The 23,184-nt window shown below is 37.7% G+C and overlaps 1 protein-coding gene across 1 annotated transcript in view; it reads left to right on the forward strand.

The window, feature by feature from the left end:
* The first annotated feature begins 3,998 nt into the window (after positions 1 to 3,998).
* Positions 3,999 to 23,184, forward strand: part of PCLO (piccolo presynaptic cytomatrix protein) — a 316,952-nt gene continuing 297,766 nt past the window's right edge. The window contains exons 1-2 of the mRNA XM_088833888.1: positions 3,999 to 4,444; positions 10,659 to 12,282. Coding sequence (XP_088690014.1) covers positions 4,191 to 4,444; positions 10,659 to 12,282 — 1,878 coding nt within the window. The 5' untranslated portion in view covers positions 3,999 to 4,190. The remainder of the gene's footprint in view (positions 4,445 to 10,658; positions 12,283 to 23,184) is intronic.

Consider the following 23,184-nt stretch of genomic DNA (forward strand, 5'->3'; position numbering starts at 1 on the left):
TTCAAATTTAGCTTACAAAACACTCACTAGCATTATTATATACGTCTTAATAGGGAAATAATGGGTAGGTAATAAATAACCCAATACTCAGATTATGCTTGCTGCTGCTGCTAAGTCGCTTCAGTCGTGTCCAACTCTGTGCGACCCCATAGATGGCAGCCCACCAAGCTCCCCCATCCCTGGGATTCTCCAGGCAAGAACACTGGAGTGGGTTGCCATTTCTTTCTCCAATGCATGAAAGTGGAAAGTGAAAGTGAAGTCGCTCAGTCGTGTCCCACTCTTCACGACCCCATGGACTGCAGCCTACCAGGCTCCTCTGTCCATGGGATTTTACTCAGATTATGCTTGCTAGAATTTAATAAATATACACTTTTAAAATAGGTTTTGTTAAAATTATATGACTCTTAATTGTATAATGAGTTTTTATAAACTAGTGAGACTACATGTTCTACTATATTTGATGAAGATTATTCTAACTTCAATTCTTGAGTCCCTTAGCTTATTTGAGTACTGCACATTTAGATACAAAGTAGATGTATTTTATTTTATCCTTGCTGAATGATAAGTACTCAGGTAGACTGGGCCACCCCATCCAAGGAATCATGACCTACTTATGTTCAGTTGTTAACTCCCACATTTAGATTGATTTTAATCTATTGAAATAGAAACTACCTGGGAAATTGAGACAAAAAATTCAAAAATATCTCACTTTCTGGAGCTGAGAAATCATTTTAGAAAGATATTATGGTGGTATATAACAATGGAAGTTTTCAGAGACTGATTCATTTCATGACCTACCTTTCAGGCTGAGTGAATGGGAGCTGAACTATCACTTGTTAAGTTAAATTGAGATTTGAATAAATGATCATTAGAGTAACTATATAATCAATAGGATGCAATAAGCATTAGAGTAACTATATAATCAACAGGATGCAATAATCAACAGGAAGCTCTTCTGTGGACAGAGGAGCCTGGGGGGCTAGAGTTCATGGAATTACAAGAGCTGGACACAACTTAGCAACTACACTGCCAACTGCTGCTGCTAAGTCACTTCAGTCGTGTCCGACTCTGTGTGACCCCATAGACGGAAGCCCACCAGGCTCCCCTGTCCCTGGGATTCTCAAGGCAAGAACACTGGAGTGGGTTGCCATTTCCTTCTCCACACTGCCAACTACTATTAGTTAATTTGCAGAATGAAAGTAATTATGATAGTTTTCTGAGTCAACAAAGAGAAACTCCATAAAGTTACCCAACAGCCTATTTTTCACTTGTCATCCTCATCCCCTTAGAATTCTGAGGATTCACACAACAGGAAGGCACCTGGATTCTACTCTAGCATTTCTCTTTAAATCAGAAACACTTCTCAACTATTGATACAAGCAACTAAGTCCAAATAAAAGACTGAAAAAAGAAATGTTGTTTGAAACTCAACAGTTATAAAGGTTCCAAATGCAAAACCATTTGAAAAAGTCAACAGCCAAAAAGTTTCCCGGTGTCACCATCATATGTCTTATTTGCAGAATGAAAGTAATTATGATAGTTTTCTGAGTCAACAAAGAGAAACTCCATAAAGTTACCCAACAGCCTATTTTTTCACTTGTCATCCTCATCCCCTTAGAATTCTGAGGATTCACACAACAGGAAGGCACCTGGATTCTACTCTAGCATTTCTCTTTAAATCAGAAACACTTCTCAACTATTGATACAAGCAACTAAGTCCAAATAAAAGACTGAAAAAAGAAATGTTGTTTGAAACTCAACAGTTATAAAGGTTCCAAATGCAAAACCATTTGAAAAAGTCAACAGCCAAAAAGTTTCCCGGTGTCACCATCATATGTCTTATTTTCATAGTCTGTTTACTGGTCTCACCATATGTTCCATTTTCACATTTTCTGATGATGTTTGCTCCTGGGAGATAGAAGGGAAAGAGAAAGTCAATGCATACATTTGCTCAATGGGTTATAACGTTCCCATATTACAAATTACTGCCTATCAACATTACTTTGCATATTGATTATCAATTTTTATTTATTACTTTATAAATTCCATTTCATCTAAATTGGCAGATAATATGAAGTTAACAATACATTTCCTTAGTTTAGATATTATTCTGAGACTTCCCAGGTAGCTCAGTGGTAAAGAATCTGCCTGCCAATTCTTAAGACACAGAAGATGCAGGTTACATCCCTGGGTTGGGAAGATCCCCTGGGATAGAGAATGAGAACCCACTCTAGTATTCTTGCCTATGAAATCCCATGGACAGAAGAGCCTTGACTCCTGCAGTCCATGGGGTCACAAAGAATTGGTCACAACTGAGCATGCAGAGTTTGAAGGGATATTTATCTTACCAGTTTAAGCCTGTGGTTTTTGAGTATAATACATTTTATTCTCACAAAATTGAGCATATTATGAGAAAATAGTCAACATGTGAATCCTAACCTTCCTCACCTCCATCTAGAGTCTTACTGATTCCTAGGGCAGCCTGGGCTGTGAAGCAGTTACTCACTTCGTCAGAGGGGATTATGATTCAGAATTGTATACCTAATTATCTCCTTTATTGAAGCAAACTTCTTCCCGGGAGGTATGACAGGTTGTATTTGCCCCCAAATGTAGCCACTAGAATGTCAGGTTGTCTCAGCTTGATTTGTTTGTATTAAGTGTGAGCATTCTCTTCTTTATTTAAATGAATTATACTCTCTGCAGTTTTGACTTTACAAGTCCCTTCTTAGTATGTTAAGTTTTGGTAGGAACTCAACCAATAATATCTGATCTGATGACTAGTCATCTTTCAAAGCATTAAATTTAGTACAAGCAGTTACAATTGTGCCATTACTTAGTTTTGATATAAGTGGAATGCACAATAACTATTATGATTACTACAAAACCTTGAAAACTTTCTGAGCAGCTTATTTGTTTGTATATTTATTCCCAGTTGTTAGCTTTTGACTTTATTCTCAACAACTGGGACATTAAGTCTACTTTGTTAGGAAAGGTGGGTAGCAAAATTGGGGCTGCAGATCCAGGGCTGAACTCAAACAGTCCTGTCTAAAGAATGTATTAATAATAGCAAGAAAAAAAGAGTATGTTGGGGGTGGGTCTGAAAGAGTGTTAGTTATACCTCTGCTGCTAACCAGCTGTGTGACTTTATACAAATTATTTTTTCTATCTGGGCCTACAGTTACAGAAAAAAGGGACTGAACTCATGTCCCCAAAATTCACACTATTGTAACATTTTAATATTCGACAATCTGGTTTTTAACTACAGTATCCTAAGCACAATTTCCCCAAATCTTTACTTCTGTGTTGTCCCTTTAGGTAACAACACAGTATTCAAAAACATTACCTCCTTACTAATACTGTACCTAAAATTCTAAAATAATTGTTCTGGGAAAGTTCTAAATGAAAAGGGCCAGTTTTAGCTCCATTGGGGAAATCTGGCCCAAAGGTATCAGAGGTTTCTCTAGTTACTCTCCAGCTACCTGAAAACATTTCTCTAGTTAATCTCCAGCTACCTGAAAACATTTCTAGGGTCTTCTAAAACCTTGCTTAAAAAAAAACAAAAAACTACAAATCCCATGAGTCAAAGATGGATTAGAAACGGACACCTCCCCTCCAAACCCTTCCCGGTTCCTTAGAAGGTAGTCTGCTAAAACTCAGGTTGAGGCATCCTGAAATATGCCTGAAAGAAACGCCTGCCGTTTCATCCCGGTTTTTAATCTGTTTCTAGCTTGGCTCCTTTAAATCGGCGCTGAGAATGAGGAAGGAGAAGGAGCTACGCAGAGCGGGATGGGCGCGGGTGTGAGCATCACCTGTTCTGAAACGGGCATGCGCACTGTGAGGGCGCGGACGAGGAGGCGGGGCGCGGTGGGAGGGGCCGACGGCGCCTGGCTGGCACCACTCAGATCTGCTTCTGCCCGGCTTGGGGCGCTGAGGCGGCGTCGGGAGTTGCCTTCTGCAAAGGTTGCCTGGCGTTGTCCAACATGGAGGAGGCACTGGCTTCGGGCATCACCTGCAAGAGGGACTAATCTCCGCCTGGCGTTCAGGGCAGCGGTGCCGGAGTTCTCGAGCCCAGGGACTCCGCCTGCACGCCCTGAGCCAGACCCCTGCTCTGGTTGCTCCTCCGGCGGCGGGTTTCCCGGCGGGGACGCAGCGCAGGGAGGGAGCGCGGCGGCTCCGGGTTTCCTTAAGCCATGGGCAACGAGGCGAGCTTGGAAGGGGACGGGCTCCCCGAAGGGCTGGCGGCGGCGGCAGCGGCAGCAGCCGGAGGAGGGGCTGGCGGGGCGGGGAGCCCCTTGCACACCGTGATCCCGGCCGGCATGGAAGCGGATCTGAGCCAACTGAGCGAAGAGGAGAGGAGACAGATCGCTGCTGTCATGTCAAGGGCGCAGGGGCTGCCCAAAGGAAGCGTTACCCCGGCCGCTGCGGAGCCGCCTTCGATGCACAGGCACGCACAGCATGATGCATATGTTCGGGCATATATGTACAGCTTCTCGTGCACATATGTGCCTGCCCATATGTGCCATCACGGCAGTACATATATGTCGCTTCCGTTCATTTTATTCTTCCTAATGGGGTGGCTATAAAGAGAACATAAGCCTTCTTTTGGGTAGAATAAAAATGATGCATTACAGAGTTTCTAGTGGGATAGTCAAGGGTTGCATTCTTGGAACTGTGATTTTAGGTTGTGATTTCTGGCCTTTTGGAACCTTTTCCCTCTAGGGTGGCGTGGAGAGACGCCCTCCAGTGTTTTACTAATCTGGAAGTCTTCCATTAATACAGAACAGACGTGTTAGGAAATGGATAGAGCTGGGTGTTTACCTGTCTCTGTTTAAATCTTCTCAGTAATTTTGGGGTCTTTTTCTCTTTGAATAACATCTAAATATTTCTGTAACAATACCTTTAATTCCCTTAGAGGTGATTTGTCTTTCTTCACACCCCACCCCCAGAGAACAGGAGCTATTTAGGTAGAAGGCATAGAATGAATACACCTTTTATATTCAATGAGAAACCCTAAATTATGTTGTGGCGTTAAACAGATGATTTGTTCACAACAGTGCAGGTGCTGTACATGTATTTATTAATTAGCATATGGTACTTTCTAAACCACTGCTATTTTATGTGGGAAAGGATCTTACAGTTTATGGAAGAATGTGTGAATTTGTGTTATCTTGAAATTAGGTTCCAGTACATACTTTTAAACACAGAGCAAATAACATCTTGCATAGGAAATTAAGAGCTGATTTGTAATATTAATGTATGCATTTCCCCCTCTAGCTCTCTATTTTCCTACATCCCAATAAACTGGTTGTTTTCTAATTAGAGTACTTAGAGGGTATAATCATTGTGCTTGCCCTGCCTTTATTCTGTAAACAAACCCTTTAACTTCCCACCCTTCCCTGCAGAACAGTTCTCTGACCATGGTCCTGAAACCACTCCTGCTTTATGATAACCTAACAATTTTCATTAAAGATACTGGGACTATGAAAAATCTTGATGTAGGTGTAGGCTTTTATCCTCTACTTCATAAAATAAATGCACTTTAGCTTAGGAGCTCTAAGTATATACATATAATTTTGTCAACTATATTTAATATAGGATAACTGTAAAATGTTTTATGGATGATGACTGTTTTTCACATAAGATCTTAAATGCATAAATTATATCAGGTAAAAATCTTATTTTCTTGAAGGGAAACCCAACACTACTGGTAAAAACTGGCTTTTTTATATTGAATATGTTTTTCTGTGTTTTTTAAATTAGTGATATATTGGGCTATTCCTTTGGCATTAAGTCTTTCTTATACATTCCCTTGAGAATACAGTTTATGCTATGTACTGTTTTTCTCTATTAATTAAAACCTGACTTAGAAAAAAATTTGAATGTTCATATAGTAGATTTCTTTTAGGTTAATAATGAGGTACAGTACTTTTATTAACCTTTTAAAAAATGTATGCCAGCTTTGCTGCAATTTTTCCTAAGAGCTACAAGCAACAGGTTTAGCATGCTGGTTACAGATACCAGGAAAAGTGAGAACTTGGATTTCTAGATTCCTTCTATTTAGAGGGTGGCTAAAAATAATATTTCAGCCTATGAAAGTATAGTGTTTTAAGCATTATTTGTATCAGGTAACATAATTTTAAAGCTCTCTATTGATAGTTTTGTTACCATAGAATTCTTAGCAGTGGATTTTCTGAGTCTAAACAGTTATTGACAAAAGCTTCATTCAAATATATATGCATGATTTTGGCAAACTGTTTACATTTTACTGAAAGATTTCTATAAAAATCTATAATTTTGGAAAGTTATTATTCCCATGTGTGATAACCAAATAAATACTTGGCTTATCATTTAGATTTTTCGAAACATATTAATTCAAGTATATATAAGAAATTATATCCAAATCATTTCATATTTTAGAAGGTTACATGATGAGAATTAGACATGGTGGGGTTTTACTTTTTTTTTTTTTTTTTTTTAAGAAATAAGGATTCACAGCCCAAAGACCTTATCTTATTATTTTTAACTGACTCATAGCAAATTATATATGCTTCGCAGTCATATATGCCTGAGTTTCCTTGCCTCTAAATAAGACAATAATACTTATCTATCTTGTAGAGCCATTGTAAGGATCAATTAAAAATTGACAGGACCATTTCTGCTTGGATTTAAATTTGAGGTAACCCTATACATATAAAAAGTAGTAATATTGCTATCAGCAGTGAATGGCACTGGCAGTGATGGCTGCAGACAAGTTGTTAGTTAAATTATTCATTGTTATGAGTTATTTTGATATATCTATAATATATCTATATTCTTTTACATGCAGAGAAGTCAGTGCAGCGTACTGGAAATCCTGTCCCCCATCCTCCCCACCAGGACTTAGGACTCCAGGTTTCTGTGACTAACTAGTTTTATAACCTTGAATTAATATCTTTGCTTCTTAAATCCTGCTGTCCTCTACAATGAGAAAATGAATAGAGATTTCTCAAGTTGCTTATATTTCTATTGTTATAAAATTTTATGACTCAACACTGTCAAGTGTCATTGCTTTTTGTGTTATATTTAAAAATCTTTTAGTATTCCAACTGCTTTTATAGTCTGACTCTTCAATGCATTTTTTTTCTCATTTGTTGCTGAAACATTTTTTTCTGTTAATATGTGAAAGAAAAATTCTCATATGAGGATGACAATAGTGAAATGAAAACGAGAGGTTGTATAAAACTTGAAAAGTTAAAAGCTAGAAGTTAGCGCTTACAAGTGAAATAGTCCTGGATTTTTTTATTCATTGTTGATCCCGGGAAATACAGTTTTATTACTTCTTCTACTCAATATATTTATACCTACAGATGTGTCATATAGATGAACTTTCCTGAAAAATACTTCCGAGTGGTAGAATCGTGACAATTCTGACTGAATTGATTATTTTCCTTAGCATTCCTTGAGGCCTCCCCTACTGGGTAGACCCCTCCACAACTGTTTGTCTTCCTAGAGCAGCAAACTAAAATGAAAATGAAATGTTTCCATTTATGTCTCAGAAGCCCAGTAGAAAAATTTAAAGTGAAAAGGATTCAAGAAACAGTAATCAACAGGGAAACAAAAACCAGTTATGTTTATTCATTTGTTCTTTCACTATTATTCATTCACTGATTCTTCAGACATTAATACTCATCGACTAGTAAGGAGCTTTGGTTCTAGTGATGCAAAGACGAGTAAAACTCTGTCTCTCCCTTGGCGATCATGATCTAGTACACAAGAAACAGATTGCAGTTTAATCATTCTTGTTTTTAACACAACTATTATACCCAACAAAAATTTATCAAAAAACCATAGTTAGCTAAGGCATTTTTTTTTTTTTTTTTGCTCAGTATTAAGCCTATATCTTCTCTTAATGATTGTCTGTTTCTTACTTCCAGGCATCCATATTTTATGTTTATTTATATTATTATAGCAACTAAAACTAATTTAATTTGTCTACCTGTATGGATATTCTCTTACAGGGGACTTCTATAACATAATACCACTTAATATTTATAGGACACACATGCAGTTATAATTTCTAATGCAGGCAGCTTGCTTTAACTTTTGGTGTTTATTGTTATCACAGATATTTGGTACTCAACAACATTTATATCTTGTTTTGTATACATGAATTAAGTGAAGCAATATCACAGAAACAATGATTATGTTTAATAGTATTTTCAGGGTTTCCCTGGTGGCTCAGATGGTAAAGCATCTGCCTATAATGCAGGAGACCTGGATTCGATCCCTGGGTTGGGAAGATCTCCTGGAGTAGGAAATGGCAACCCACTCTGCATAGTATAGTTAAGAATAGATTTTTAAGTACTCTGTTTAACTATGGATTTCTTCAATAAAATGCCTAAATAATTCTTTATAGGATAATCTCTTAAGTTTGTGCCCTACAGGGGAGTGGTAAACTTTATTAATTGAATAAGTAACATTTCTAGAATAATGTGAAAATATAAACAGTGGAACTTTTAAAATATAATATAGTTTGGATTGTTTACCATGGCTCTTCAGCCAAACCCACTCCACTGTTCTTGTCTGGAGAATTCCATGGACAGAGGAGCCTGGCAGGCTACAGTCCATGGGGTCACAAAGAGTTGGTCACGACTGAGCAGTTAACTCTCTGCCTTTGTATGGAATGGAGCAAATGGATAGTTTTAGTTCCTTTTTTAAGTACAGGCTTCATAGACAAGTTTTTATAACTTTTTTACCTGGAGGAAATTTCCAGAACTAAGAGTTCTGTTTATTAATCTTTTATTAGAAAATAGCTTTGTGGCATGCATTGCCATTTATACTTTATTTTCTTCTGACTCGTTACTATCCAGAAGTAATACGTCTGTGTTGCTTCCTACCGTGCCTTACATTTATTTATTTTTTTTGAACAGAGAAATTTTTATTACAGAGCCATGCAAAGAGATGGGTGGCTCATGCCTTAAGGACCAGAAAGTTACTAAAAGTTTTCCACAAACTTTTATAAGAAAGGTGAGGGAGGGACATGGTTAGTTGCTGCAGACTCTGGTGTCAAATCCTTTGTTCTTGAAGTCAAGTCATGATCAGTCAATGATGTTCCTATAAATCACTACCAAATGAATGTTATTCTCTGTCATCCTGGTCATAGCTAACAGTAGGCAGATTTCAGTTGTATGTCTTACATCTTTATCTATCCTCAGATTTCTGTGCCATTAGGGGAAATTAAAAAATGTAATTCATATTAAGTACCAGATGACCTGAAATGAAAAAGTTATAGTCTGGTCTATTGGCAGGTAAATTTTTGACAAAACAAGTTAAAACCTATACAATGTTGTGATCATCTCATATTTTAAGTGCTACTGAATCACTGTGTTTATCTCATTTTCTTTTAATTAAAAATAAATCTTTTTGAAAATTGGCAGTTTACATATATCAAAATACAGCTTGATTTATTCCATAATTCTGATGCAACATGTTCTTATTACTTGCAACTTTATCAGTAAATAGCTTATTTGGAGACTAATATACTTGATAAAAGTGTATATGAGAAATTAATATTTTAATTATTTAACCATCATGTAGAATTGATGTTTCCAAATATTTTTTAAAAAATTCATCTTGTATATTTGTCTATGAGTTAAAAGAATTTTTGCAAATTACTTATTAGTTTTTAAGTCATTGTCAATAATAATACCTAATAGTGGTAAAAATAAATGTTATAGAAGACATTAAGTAAAGAGATCTTTATTTCTTTTCTTCCTCTGAGTAAAGTAACAGTCCTTTTCAAAAGTGGGGTGACAACCAGCTTGTTGCTCTTTGTATATCAAGCTGTGTCTCAGGATGCTTTAAACATCTTATTGTTACATTAAGGGATCTCAGATTAAGAATGCTATTGGAAAAATAATTGAGTGATGTAACACTATTTTTCCACAGGAAAGAAAGAATTTTCTCAAAATTTTCTAATTAAAATAGGAATTCTTATTCTACAACTTTAATATGATAATATTTGATGGATATTACATTTTTGACAAAATAGGGTAAAATTGAGTAGATGATCAAGTTTCCAAGAGCACCTAAAAACCTCCTTTACCAGATCCTTTGATGTCACATTGTGTGTCTTATGGAGCTAATGTAAATTCTAATATTAAAGAAAGAAAACAGTTGTTTTTAAAAATGAATATTTTCACTTCTTGGTATGCTGGTGTTTGGGAGACTAACATTTTTTGACCATAACCTTTGCTTAAAAAGGATATATCCTATGAACATCAATGTGTGAACGTACTGGAACATGTCTGCATTGTTTTGTTGAGTTAATATATTTAAACAGACTTTAAATATGGCCAGATTCTGTTCTTAACTATTAAGTGTAAATGTGAATTATTTTTTGTTATAAGTAGTTTCTAACTAGATATTTTAACAGTTCATCACTTATAGTAGCAAGTATTGGATTTTCCCCCCTTCTCTTCAATTCCGTGTTGAAGATCTGAACCCATGTAAAGAAAATAACAGACATTAAAAATCTTATGTTACTTACAGGATGATGTAAAAATGGATTTTAGTTATGATCAAAATTTTGAAGATGTAAGAAAGTAACAGCTTTTTCATATAATTTTGAGTTGGTATAATTTCCATTATTTTTACTTCTGTTTATTTCATTCTTCTAGGAAACAAGAGTTGGATAGTAGTCAACCTCCAAAGCAACCAGGAAAACCGCCAGACCCTGGGCGTCCAATTCAGCCTGGTCTCAGTAAGAGTAGAACTACAGACACTCTGAGGTCAGAGCAGAAATTGCCTGGAAGGAGTCCTTCCACTATTAGCTTGAAAGAATCAAAATCCAGAACTGATTTTAAGGACGAGCACAAGTCTAGTATGATGCCTGGCTTCCTCTCAGAGGTTAACCCTTTAAGTGCTGTCTCCTCTGTTGTAAATAAATTCAATCCTTTTGATTTGATATCAGACCCTGATACCTCCCAGGAAGAAGCCTCCAAGAAACAAAAAATAGCTCAGAAGGAACAAGGAAAACCTGAGGGAGTCACAAAGCCTCCATCACAACAACAGTCTCCCAAGACAGTTCCTAAGCAGCCAGGACCTGTGAGGGCTCCGCTTCAGGAGGAAGGTTCTCCAAAATCCAGATCCTCTCAGCCGCCAGAAAAAAGTAAATCACAACCTCCAGAAACAGGAAAGCCAGCTCAGGGCTTCCCCCAGGCTCCTCAGACAGACCAGGCAAAATTGCCACTTCAGAGAGATGCATCCAGGCCTCAGACTAAACAGACAGACCCAGGAAGGGGTGAGTCGGGTAAACCCTCACTGCAGAGCCCCTCCAAGCCACCTGTTCAGCCAGGAAGTCCTGGAAAATCTCCAGCCCAGCAGCCTGGACCTGAAAAACGTACCATATCACAGCCTGGGCCTGCAAAGCCCCTAGCTCAACAACTGGGAACAGCAAAGCCCCTGGCCCAAGCTCCAGGGGCCACAAAGCCTGGAGCTCAGCCTCCTGGGCCAGCAAAGTCCTTAGCCCAGCAGCCAGGGACAGCAAAATCCCAGGCTCACCAACCCGGGCCACAGTCTCCAGCTCAGCCGCCTGGGCCAGCAAAAGCTCCAGCTCAGCAGGTTGGGACAACAAAGCCTCAGGTCCAGTTGTCCGGGCCAGGCAAGACTCCACCTCAACAGCCTGGCCCAATGAAACCCCCTCCTCAACAGCCTGGTCCAGCGAAGCCCCCTCCTCAACAGCCTGGTCCAGCAAAGCCCCCTCCTCAACAGCCTGGTCCAGCGAAGCCCCCTTCTCAACAGCCAGGCCCAACGAAGCCCCCTCCTCAACAGTCTGGTCCAGCTAAGCCCCCTCCTCAACAGCCAGGCCCAACGAAGCCCCCTCCTCAACAGCCTGGTCCAGCGAAGCCCCCTCCTCAACAGCCAGGCCCAACGAAGCCCCCTCCTCAACAGCCAGGCCCAACGAAGCCCCCTCCTCAACAGCCAGGCCCAACGAAGCCCCCTCCTCAACTGCCAGGCCCAATGAAGCCCCCTCCTCAACTGCCAGGGACTATAAAGCCCTCAGCTCAGCAATCTACAAAACCAGTAAGCCAAACAGGAGCTGGGAAACCTCTGCAGCCACCAACGTTTCCATCTGCAGCACAGACTCCAGCACACGGCCTCCCTAAAACCATCTGCCCTCTTTGCAATACCACTGAACTTCTGTTGCATGTTCCAGAAAAGGCCAATTTTAACACGTGCACTGAGTGTCAGACCACTGTTTGTAGCCTCTGTGGTTTTAATCCCAATCCTCATTTAACTGAGGTAAGTTCAGTTTTTCATGATGTTCATGCTCGTAAAACTTCTCATCATCTTCCACAAACAGTGGTTAGTTTATCACTGATATGATAGGATTGCATTGTTTTTCTGTTTCTTTTCTTCTTTTCCTCCTTTCTTCCTTTCCTCTTTTTCTTCTCTGTCAAATGTAAATTAGAGTTTTTTCAACGTTTACTCCAGTAATAATATTTCTCTAAAACATTAATATAATTTCTGATAAATTTGACACATAAAGGAAGTATGAATTGATTGAAAATTGCAGAGCATTTACTCATTGCATTCTGTGTGTAAAGTCCACACTATTATTATATTACATTAGTATACTACATTAACTTTTAAATTCATGCTCCTACCTACCTATCATATAATACTCTTGATATGATATTTTTATATGGGATCCTATTTATGCTTGGGAATAAAGCAGACAAGGTTTTTAGATTCTAATACAATTTTAATATAAAACAATACATTTTTTTGAACTACACATCCCCTTTCCTGCCAGTGATTTTGCCATAATCTATGAAAGCATGCTTCCCTCCTTAGAGTCATTCATAAAAGTATAAGTCACATCATAAAATGAGGTCATTAGAGCAGGTTCAACATTGATGGGTGTTTGCATAGAAAGATCACAGTTTGTAATCCCAGGTCTTTGGGTAAATGTTCCTGACAGAGTCATGAACGGGCCAGTTGTGACACAAATGAGTTTAAGATTGTTTAATCTGATTCAGGTTAGAAAAATTATTCTCAGCAAGCCAGTTAACTTAGCACTTAAAGACCCTGGATAAAGTAGCATTTGAGATTTGGGGACCTTTTCAGGGAATGGACAAAAAACATAAAACTGCAGAAGAACTTAGAAGTTCTCTGGAGTTAAGAAATAATACAGTGAAGATGATATAATAATATAAGCTAAGTGAAAATAAGAGGGGTTAGGATCCAAAAGAAGATGTTTTTAAAAGAAATGCAATAGTCCCTACCCGAGGAGAAGGCACAGAAACCATTTAGTCCATCTGGAGAACAGCTGTTAGTGGGCTGTGTGTGCATGGTGTCTGCGAACAGCCCAAGAAGGAATGGAGGCAGCAGTCATTGAAGGACTGTGTGATTTAAATATCTCCGAGAGTGGAGACTCATGTACCCTCATTCTAACTGAAATCCCTTTTCTGCTAAAAACAACAGTGGTGATTACTGGTAGCTGTTAACTTCATTTGGATACTTACTGTGATGTACCATTTAAAGTATGTCAACCTGTGATTTTTTGCCAAAGTATTGTTACTTTTTTTTTTTATGAGAAGTCATATTGAGTACTTTAATGTTTTAGATAAGGGATTCTTTAATGGTAAAATTGGAATTAACAAGAACACTTATGTTGTGGAGGAGATCAGATTATAAATAGTTTGTTTATATATTTGTAGCTTTTTTTCATATCTTAAACTTTTCTGCATTCTTTTCTTATTTTCTAAAAACCTTTAGTAAAGTATAGTTGATATATAAAATTGTTACAAGTGTACAGCATATTGATTTACAAATTTAAAGGTTACACTCCATTTATAATTATAAAATGTTTGCTGTATTCTCCATGTTGTACAATATATTCATATGACTGATTTCATATATAATAGTTTTATACCTCTTAATCCTTTTCCCCCAAGCTTCCCCCGCCCCTTTTGTCCTGCCCACTAGTAACTACTAGTTTGTTTTCTATATCTGTGTGTCTGCTTCTTTTTTGTTATGGTCACTAGTTGTATTTCTTAGGTTCTGTGTATAAGTGATATCATACAGTATTTGTCTTTCTCTATCAGACTTATTTTACTTAATGTTCTCCAAGTCCATCCAGATTGCTGCAAATGGCAAAATTTCATTCTTTCTTCTAGCTGAGTAGTATTCCATTGTGTGTGTGTATGTATTTATAAATTTAGATAAAGATGTGTTTCTAAGCATAGTATACCATTTTCTTAGGAAGGTGTGTAATAATGACTTCAAACAGTAGATGGTCATTTTATAAAATGTTAGTCATGACTTTGTGGGAGTTTGTAAGACAGAAACATGTACTTGGACCTTCAAGCTAAACATATTATTTAAGTACCTACAAAGTGGAAGGTATTTTACTATATGTGTGGTAGAATATAAAGATAAGTAAAATATAATATTGATCTCTACATGATTCAGGTATGCTAGGTTAGATAATACATGCGCAAGGAAATATGACATGTGGTCAAACAGTAAAAGCTGTGAAACACATGAGCAAACATTATGGACTGGAGGGTAGGAAGTGTCATTTCCAGTGGGTGAGATTAAGGAGAGATTCGTGTAGAAAATGGCATTTGTATGGCTAGGTATGTAAGGATGGATATTATTTCAACAGGTAAAGGACGTGAAAGGGAGTAACAATTTGGTCTGAGACCTAGAGTCAGAATAATGCAAAGTGTATTTAGAAAATTGGCATACCTCTAGGTTGGCGGAAATGAGCAATGAGATTGAAGAGAAGTTGAATTCAGATTTTGGAATCCACATCAGTAGCAGTAAACATTCTGCTTTTTGAAACTTACCTTAATTAATGTAGTTATATTTCCGATCCTTCATTAATTTTACAAATGTTTATCAAATGCCTAGTTGTGAAACACTGACAAGTACTTTGATAGAATCAAGTATTTGTTAGATATGGTGTTTTCCTTCAACCAGAAAATAGAGGAAGTAAAAGTTGTAGATAAGAAAGGGGAAAAACAGATATATAAGAAAACTAACTTACTGTGGGGCTTTACACTTCACATAGTTCTTTCCTATTTGTTTTGTCAAAATTAAATTTCCAAGTAATTCTGTGGTCTGTTTTCTCTGTTATATTTTCTTAATTATAGAGAAAATTGGTTTTCAAGTGGTTATTATGGTTACTTTACTTGTTAGGATCAACCTGATAGTAAATAACTAGAACCCAAACTAAATCTTCTGATTCCAAATCCACTTACTCATGGTAAGAAGAATGAAAGGGCTATGATATCAAATGAAGTAATGGTCTGTAACAGTATTACAACTCTCTTCATGGAAATACAAGTATTTGACCTGGGAATGTGAAGAATGATAACTTGGACATACTTGACAGGAGCTTGGAATGTGGGGCAGGTAGAAGATCTCAGTGGCTTAAAAAAAGAAAGCATCCCCATTTTTAATGAGATGAGTGTGGGCAAATCATTTACACTTTCTCTATCAGTAACACCATATGAACAATGGAAATAGTATGTTCTCTGCTGAACATTGTGAATTGTTAGGATCAACTGAACATTTGTATAAGGTATTTTTCAATATATGAAGTTCTTTTGAAGTTGTAATATTATCTGCCATGGATAATCTGATATTTTAAACAGAGTTGACTTTGAAAGTTTACCCTCAAATTATTTTCTACAGATACAATATCATAAATTGTTGGATTCTGTGATAGCAATCAAGAGCCATTTGATCTACAGTGTTAAAACATTTCATTTTAACTTTAATTTTCAAAAGGAAATGAAAAGAAGTAGATCTCCTCTCCTACCACAGAGTGATATAAAGGAGAAAACAAATAAAACATTTCTCAACCAGGAGTCAAATGCACTAAATCTATTACTCTCCTAGTAAAGCTGTCCTTAATTTGGACACTGACCCTCTGCCATCCTATTTTCTCTTATTCAATGGAGAAGCAGAACAGAAATAAATACAGAAAAAACTCTGCTGATTACCCATTCTGAATGATGGAGACATTCATTGTAAATGAGTGGTTTGGAGAGACTCACTTGACAGTTTAGCAATACCACCACATGAAGGATATAGAGGAACTAGTGAAAAACAAAACAAAACACCTGACCTCAAAGGAGAGCATCTACTCAGAAAATAAAAAGAACTTGTAAAATTTGTATGATTCATATTTTATCAATAATTAGTATACTCCAATTTCACTGTGCTGACTTGAAGATACAAATGGGCCCAGTTGCTGTTTTGGAAAAGAGAGACCCAGAATTTTCCCATCAAATTATCTAGCTACTTAATTGAGGACCTACTATGTTTCAGGCACTTTCTGGACTGTCCTAGATGTAAGAGTGAACAGAATAGCCAAAAACTGTGTATTGGTCAGAGTGGCAAATAAAACGTATAAGGCGACAGATGGTAATAAGTGTTATGGGAAAAAATGAAGTAGGAGAAGATTATAACACAAACCAGGGGAAGGGGTTGGTGATGTATTGGTGAGGTCCCTTCATTCTGTGTCATTTGGGGATTAGGATGTGGGAGTTGATGGATGACTCAGGTATCTGGAATTAGACTGATGCTGGGAAGGATTGGGGGCGGGAGGAGAAGGGGATGACAGAGAATGAGATGGCTGGATGGCATCACCGACTCGATGGACATGAGTTTGAGTGAACTCTGGGAGTTGGTGATGGACAGGGAGGCCTGGCGTGCTGTGATTCATGGGGTCGCAGAAAGTCGGACACGACTGAGTGACTTAACTGAACTAAAAGGTCTAATTTATGTCTATAGTTCTAACTGAGGCTGAGGGTTTGAAGGGGGCTAAATAAGGAAAGGGTGGAAATGTATCCAGGAATGTTTAGAGTTCTGAGATCCCCCTCTTTACTCTTCCCTGTGGTGTTGTGGAGGCTGGGAGTAAGCATTTTATCTCCAGTATAGGGAGCTCTTTCTAAGTGCCTGCCCATGAAATTGTAGACATTTTGAGGAGGTGGTTATCTGAAATTCTGGGATTCTCTTGGGATTCTGAGAGCTCTGGGGCTCTAAGAGAAATATTTTAAAATTATGGAAATTATATCTAAGAGCTTATTATTTCTAAGAGTTCCAGCTTATTATTTCTAAGAAATGATATCAAAGACTTTCAGAAAGAAAGAATCAAGGCTATGGAGTCAAGTTCTAGAAAAAAGAAAGTCTTCAGATTTTGATCCACCAGTAGTCAAGCATGATTAACAAAATGCCTGATAAATATATCCTGATGAAATGATGTGATTTCCAAGGATAAGGAGAACATTTGAAAGACTTCTACAGAGAAAAAAAATATCATCTACAAAAATATGAAAAATCAGTCATCTGTATAATAGTCATTATCAACATTAAAGACAGCAGAGAGGGAACAATTTCTTTACATTTCTAGAGATTGTGATATGGTGAATTCTCTAAGTAACCAATCGAGAGCAGCTTAAGAATTTTTTCATATTCGAGTCCATAAAAATCACTAGCAGTCTATATAAGTAGACTCATAGCTACTTATGAGCTTCCCTCATAGCTCAGTTGGTAAATCATCTATCTGCAATACAGGAGACCCAGGTTCGATTCCTGGGTCGGGAAGATCCCCTGGAGAAGGAAATGGGAACTCACTCCCGTATTCTTGCCTGGAGAATGCCGTGGACAGAGGAGCCTGGCAGGCTACAGTACGTGGGATCGCAAGAGTCAGACACGACTTAACGACTAAACCACCAACATTTGTACGCAGGTGCACACATGTATATATCACAATCACTGGAGCTCTTCTATTAAAATGGAAAATGAAGAGAGGGGGATGGAGTAGCTGACCCCAGAAACGAAGGAAACTAGAAAGACATTATCACTTTTTCCAAAATGTAGTTGTGTTATAGTAGTGGAATGTGAGATATTAGACGGTTCAGTTCAGTTCAGTTCAGTCGCTCAGTCGTGTCCGACTCTCTGCGACCCCATGAATCACAGCACGCCAGGCCTCCCTGTCCATCACCAACTCCCGGAGTTCACTCAAACTCATGTCCACAGAGTTGGTGATGCCATCCAGCCATCTCATTCTCTGTCCGCTTCTCCTCCCGCCCCCAACCTTTCCCAGTTAGATGGTATTCAAAGTAAAAAGTTATGCATTATTTAACTGTGTCTCAAAATATTTAATTAATATATCAATTATATTGTTTTGGACGTTGCTTAGTGAAGTGAAAGTCGCTTAGCTGTGTCCGACTCTTTGCGGAATACTCCAGGCCAGAATACTGGAGTGGGCAACCTTTCCCTTCTCCAGGGGATCTTCCCAACCCAGGGATTGAACCCAGGTCTCCCACGTTGCAGGCAGATTCTTTACCAGCTGAGCCAACAAGGAAGCCCAAGAATACTGGAGTGGGTAGCCTATCCCTTCTCCAGTGGATCTTCCTGACCCGGGAATCAAACAGTGTCGCCTCCTTTACAGGCGGATTCTATACGAACTGAGCTATCAGGGAAGCCCTGTCATTTCTAAACACAGTCCTAAAACAGGTGGTAATAAATAAGATTGTTTTTTGAAAAAGTGTCGCTTTTAAAGGATAAAATATACATCTTACATTTATTATTTGATATTATAATGACAGCCACAAGAAAACATCAAAGCAAAAGTTGACACTGATCAATTCTGAAGAGTGGGACTTGGTGACCGAGAGACAGGCTTTTACTTTTAATGTCATATCTTTTTGTACTATTTTTTAGCCTATAAAATCCATCTTATAATTAACACTTTAGTAATTTAAAATTTTCCCATTTATTATATGATTGGTTAAACAGTTTCTATGAGGTGAAGGAAAGGGTAAATTAGATTCTCAATTTTCACATCTTTAGCCTTGGCATCTATTGGTGAAATGACAAGAATTTTTAGTTCTAAATAACAGTGATGATTTGAAATGCCTTATGCCTGTCATGCCAAATTTGGTCAGTTTTTTTCATTTGTTCTTTGCTTGTCACAGCCATGACAAGCAAAAACTGGCACCATTTTTATATGAACCCAATAAAGATAAATACAAGTCCCTTGATTCTAAGCATAAAGTTTTTATTTAATAGAAGATAAAGAATATTTTGGTTTTTTGCTCCTCTATAATAATGCTTATGGTATCTTTCATAGTATTTAATACAAAAATACCCTGACTATAACAAACTTAATTTCTCTATCTAAAGTAATTTTCTCATGAATTTAGAGGAATAGAAATAATAATTTAAAAATCTGTATTACTTAAATATGTTCATAAATGCCATGTTTGTTTAGCTCTCATTTTCCATGAGGTCCAGTGTACAGCATTTTCCTCATGACTTGGGTGTTCCTAATGTAAAATAAATATGTATTCCTCACGCTCTACCTGTAAGTTTAATCTTTAGCACCAAAGCCTTTTTTTCACTTGGAGCTTTTAAATTACGAGATGTTTCAGGTGTCTTTCTGCATGTCCATCTTTTATATCTACTAGCCAATTGCTACATATCACAACTAGTATGATGATCTGTATAGCTTAGTAAGAACAGATGTTCGGCCATGAAAGTGGATACCCACAACTAACAATCATTTATTGGATCAGTAAACTTAATACAGTGATGGGTTAACTTGCTCATTGTTCACATCCCTTGAGAAATCACACATACCTAACACTTGCTCTCTCCTGTTACCATATCTTAATTAGCTTAGACAAAACAGACCCTTACACACATTTCAAAAGTATTGTATTGAATGCAAAGGTGTAAATAATCTATTCAGTTCAGTTCAGTTGCTCAGTCGTGTCCGACTCTTTGTGACCCTGTGAACCGCAGCACGCGAGGCCTCCCTGTCCATTACCAAATCCCAGAGTTTACCTAAACTCATGTCCATCGAGTCGGTGATGCCATCCAGCCATCTCATCCTTGTTGTCCCCTTCTCTTCCTGCCCCCAATCCTTCCCAGCATCAGGGTCTTTTCCAGTGAGTCAACTCTTTGCATGAGGTGGCCAAAGTATTGGAGTTTCAGCTTTAATATCAGTCTTTCCTTTGAATACCCAGGACTGATCTCCTTTAGAATGGACTGGTTGATCTCCTTGCAGTCCAAGGGACTCTCAAGAGTCTTCTCCAACACCACAGTTCAAAAGCATCAATTCTTCAGCGCTCAACTTTCTTCACAGTCCAACCCTCACATCCATACATGACCACTGGAAAAACCATAGCCTTGACTAGATAGACCTTTGTTGGCAAAGTAATGTCTCTGCTTTTTAATATGCTATCTAGGTTGATCATAATTTTCCTTCCGAGGAGCAAGCACCTTTTAATTTCATGGCTGGAATCACCATCTGCAGTGATTTTAGAGCCCCCCAAAATAAAGTCAGCCATTGTTTCCACTGTTTCCCCATCTATTTGCTATGAAGTGATGGGACCAGATGCCATGATCTTTGTTTTCTGAATGTTGAGCTTTAAGACAACTTTTTCACTCTCCTCTTTCACTTTCATCAAGAGGCTTTTGAGTTCCTCTTCACTTTCTGCCATAAGGGTGGTGTCATCTGCATGTCTGAGGTTATTGAAATTTCTCCTGGCAATCTTGAATCCAGTTTGTGCTTCTTCCAGCCCAGCGTTCCTCATGATGTACTCTGCATAGAAGTTAAATAAGCAGGGTGACAATATACAGCCTTGACGTACTCCTTTTCCTATTTGGAACCAGTCTGTTGTTCCATGTCCAGTTCTAACTGTTGCTTCCTGACCTGCATACAGGTTTCTCAAGAGACAGGTCAGGTGATCTGGCATTCCCATCTCTGAGAATTTTCCGCAGTTTATAGTGGTCCACACAGTCAAATGCTTTGACATAGTCAATGAAGCAGAAATAGATGTTTTTCTGGAACTCTCTTGCTTTTTCCATGATCCAGCTGATGTTGGCAATTTGATCTCTGGTTCCTCTGCCTTTTCTAAAATCAGCTTGAATATCTGGAAGTTGACAGTTCATGTATTGCTGAAACCTGGCTTGGAGAATTTTGAGCATAACTTTTCTAGCGTGTGAGATGAGTGCAATTGTGCAGTAGTTTGAGCATTATTTGGCATTGCCTTTCTTTGGGATTGGAATGAAAACTGACCTTTTCCAGTCCTGTGGCCACTGCTGAGTTTTCCAAATTTGCTGGCATATTGAGTGCAGCACTTTCACAGCATCATCTTTTAGGATTTGAAATAGCTCAACTGGAATTCCATCACCACCACTAGCTTTGTTGGTAGTGATGCTTTCTAAGGCCCACTTGACTTCACATTCCAGGATGTCTGGCTCTAGGTGAGTGATCACACCATTGTGATTATCTGGGTTGTGAAGATCTTTTTTGTACAGTTCTTCTGTGTATTCTTGCTACCTCTTCTTAATATCTTCTGCTTCTGTTAGGTCCATACCATTTCTGTCCTTTATTGAGCCCATCTTTGCATGAAATATTCCCTTGTTATCTCTAACTTTCTTGAAGAGATCTCTAGTCTTTCCCATTCTGTTGTTTTCCTCTATTTCTTTGCATTGATCATTGAGGAAGGCTTTCTTATCTCTCCTTGCTATTCTTTGGAACTCTGCATTCAAATGGGAATATCTTTCCTTTTCTCCTTTGCTTTTCATTTCTTTTCTTTTCACAGCTATTTGTAAGGCCTCCTCAGACAGCCATTTTGGTTTTTTGCATTTCTTTTTTGTGGGTATGGTCTGGATCCCTGTCTCCTGTACAATGTCACAAATAATTTTCTTCCTTGAAGTAATGCCAATATCAAAAACATCAGTGAAGCATCAATAGATGTAGTTTTAGTCCTAGCTCTGCCCTTTACGCATCTGTACTCTTGCTGATATTACTGTGAGTTGAGTTAAAAGTAGTCCTAATTATCTTTGGTAAAGAAGCCTTTTTCTTACTTTACTGTTATTCAGTCAGGTCACTGTAATTTTTCTGAATGTTTGGTTTCCTTGTTTATAGGGCTTGTCATATACTAAAAATCATATTTAGCCATATAAGTGGAAGTGTCTTGATATGAATAAGTTATTTGTATTTATTTTTATTATTACTGCTATTATTGTTTATAAAAATTCTAATAAGTATGGATAGTGCCATCATTGTTAACTTTGCTTCTCACTGAGAAACTGAGGTTAAGAGTGTAAGTGACTGCAAGGTCACAGAGTTACTTGGCAATGATCTCATACAAGAAGCTAGATCTGAATTTAGTGTCTTTTTTAAATAAGAGAGCACATTCTTTTTAAATAGATTTCTAGGTTACAGAAGGAGTGTGTGTGTATGTGTGTGCACACACACGCGTGAATGGTTTGGGGACCGAAAGAGAGACAGAGGGAGAATTTTACATGCTCTTAAAGTTAAAAAACATCAACCTTCTTGAGACTGACAGACACAGAACAAATTTACGGTTACCAGAGGGGAAAGTGGGGTAGAGGTATAAATTGGGGATTTGAGATTAACGGATATATGCTACTATATATAAAATAATAAAACAACAAGGACCTACTGTATAGCACGGTATACGGGGAACTATATTCAATGTCTATAATAATCTGTAATGAAAAAGAATCTTTGAAAAGAATATATTTGTGTGTATATCTATATATATGAATCACTTTACTGTACATCTGAAACTAACACAACGTGGTAAATCAACTATACTTCAGTAAATAAAAGACATTAATCTTCTTGGCAGCAGTTATTTTTGAAATTTAGTGTAAAAATTTTGAGGTCCTTATTTTATACCTTTTTGCTCAGCCTCTTTCAATCCACAGCTTTATATTGCTGAGTTTGTTTTGTTCTTCTGAGCCAGCCACTCTGTTAGGTTTTGAAAATAGAGATAAAGTTGATAGCTTTGCTCACTGTTAAGAATAGAACTCAGTCTATAAGGAGAGTAAGTAATTCAGAAAATTCAGATTGAATCTTGTTTGTTAAGTAGAATATGATAAAGATCATACAGATGAGGTCCATTCTCACTTGAATATAAAACAAAACACCACCTTTTCATTCTTCCTCGCTAATCAAAGATTTTTAAATCATTTGCTGAAGAAATATGACATTTCTGTCATTTGTTAAGGGAAGTAAGACTTCAGTTGAATTCATAAAATAAACGTTAAGATTAGATTTCTACTTACATAAAACAATTTGAGGAAGTCAGTGACAGGTTTCATCATGTGAACATATAGCTAGAAATTCTATAGTTGTGT

Source organism: Moschus berezovskii, chromosome 3 (genome assembly GCF_049115385.1).
Source record: "Moschus berezovskii isolate FMDL1 chromosome 3, NW_MosBer_1.0, whole genome shotgun sequence".
Lineage (NCBI taxonomy): Eukaryota > Metazoa > Chordata > Mammalia > Artiodactyla > Moschidae > Moschus > Moschus berezovskii.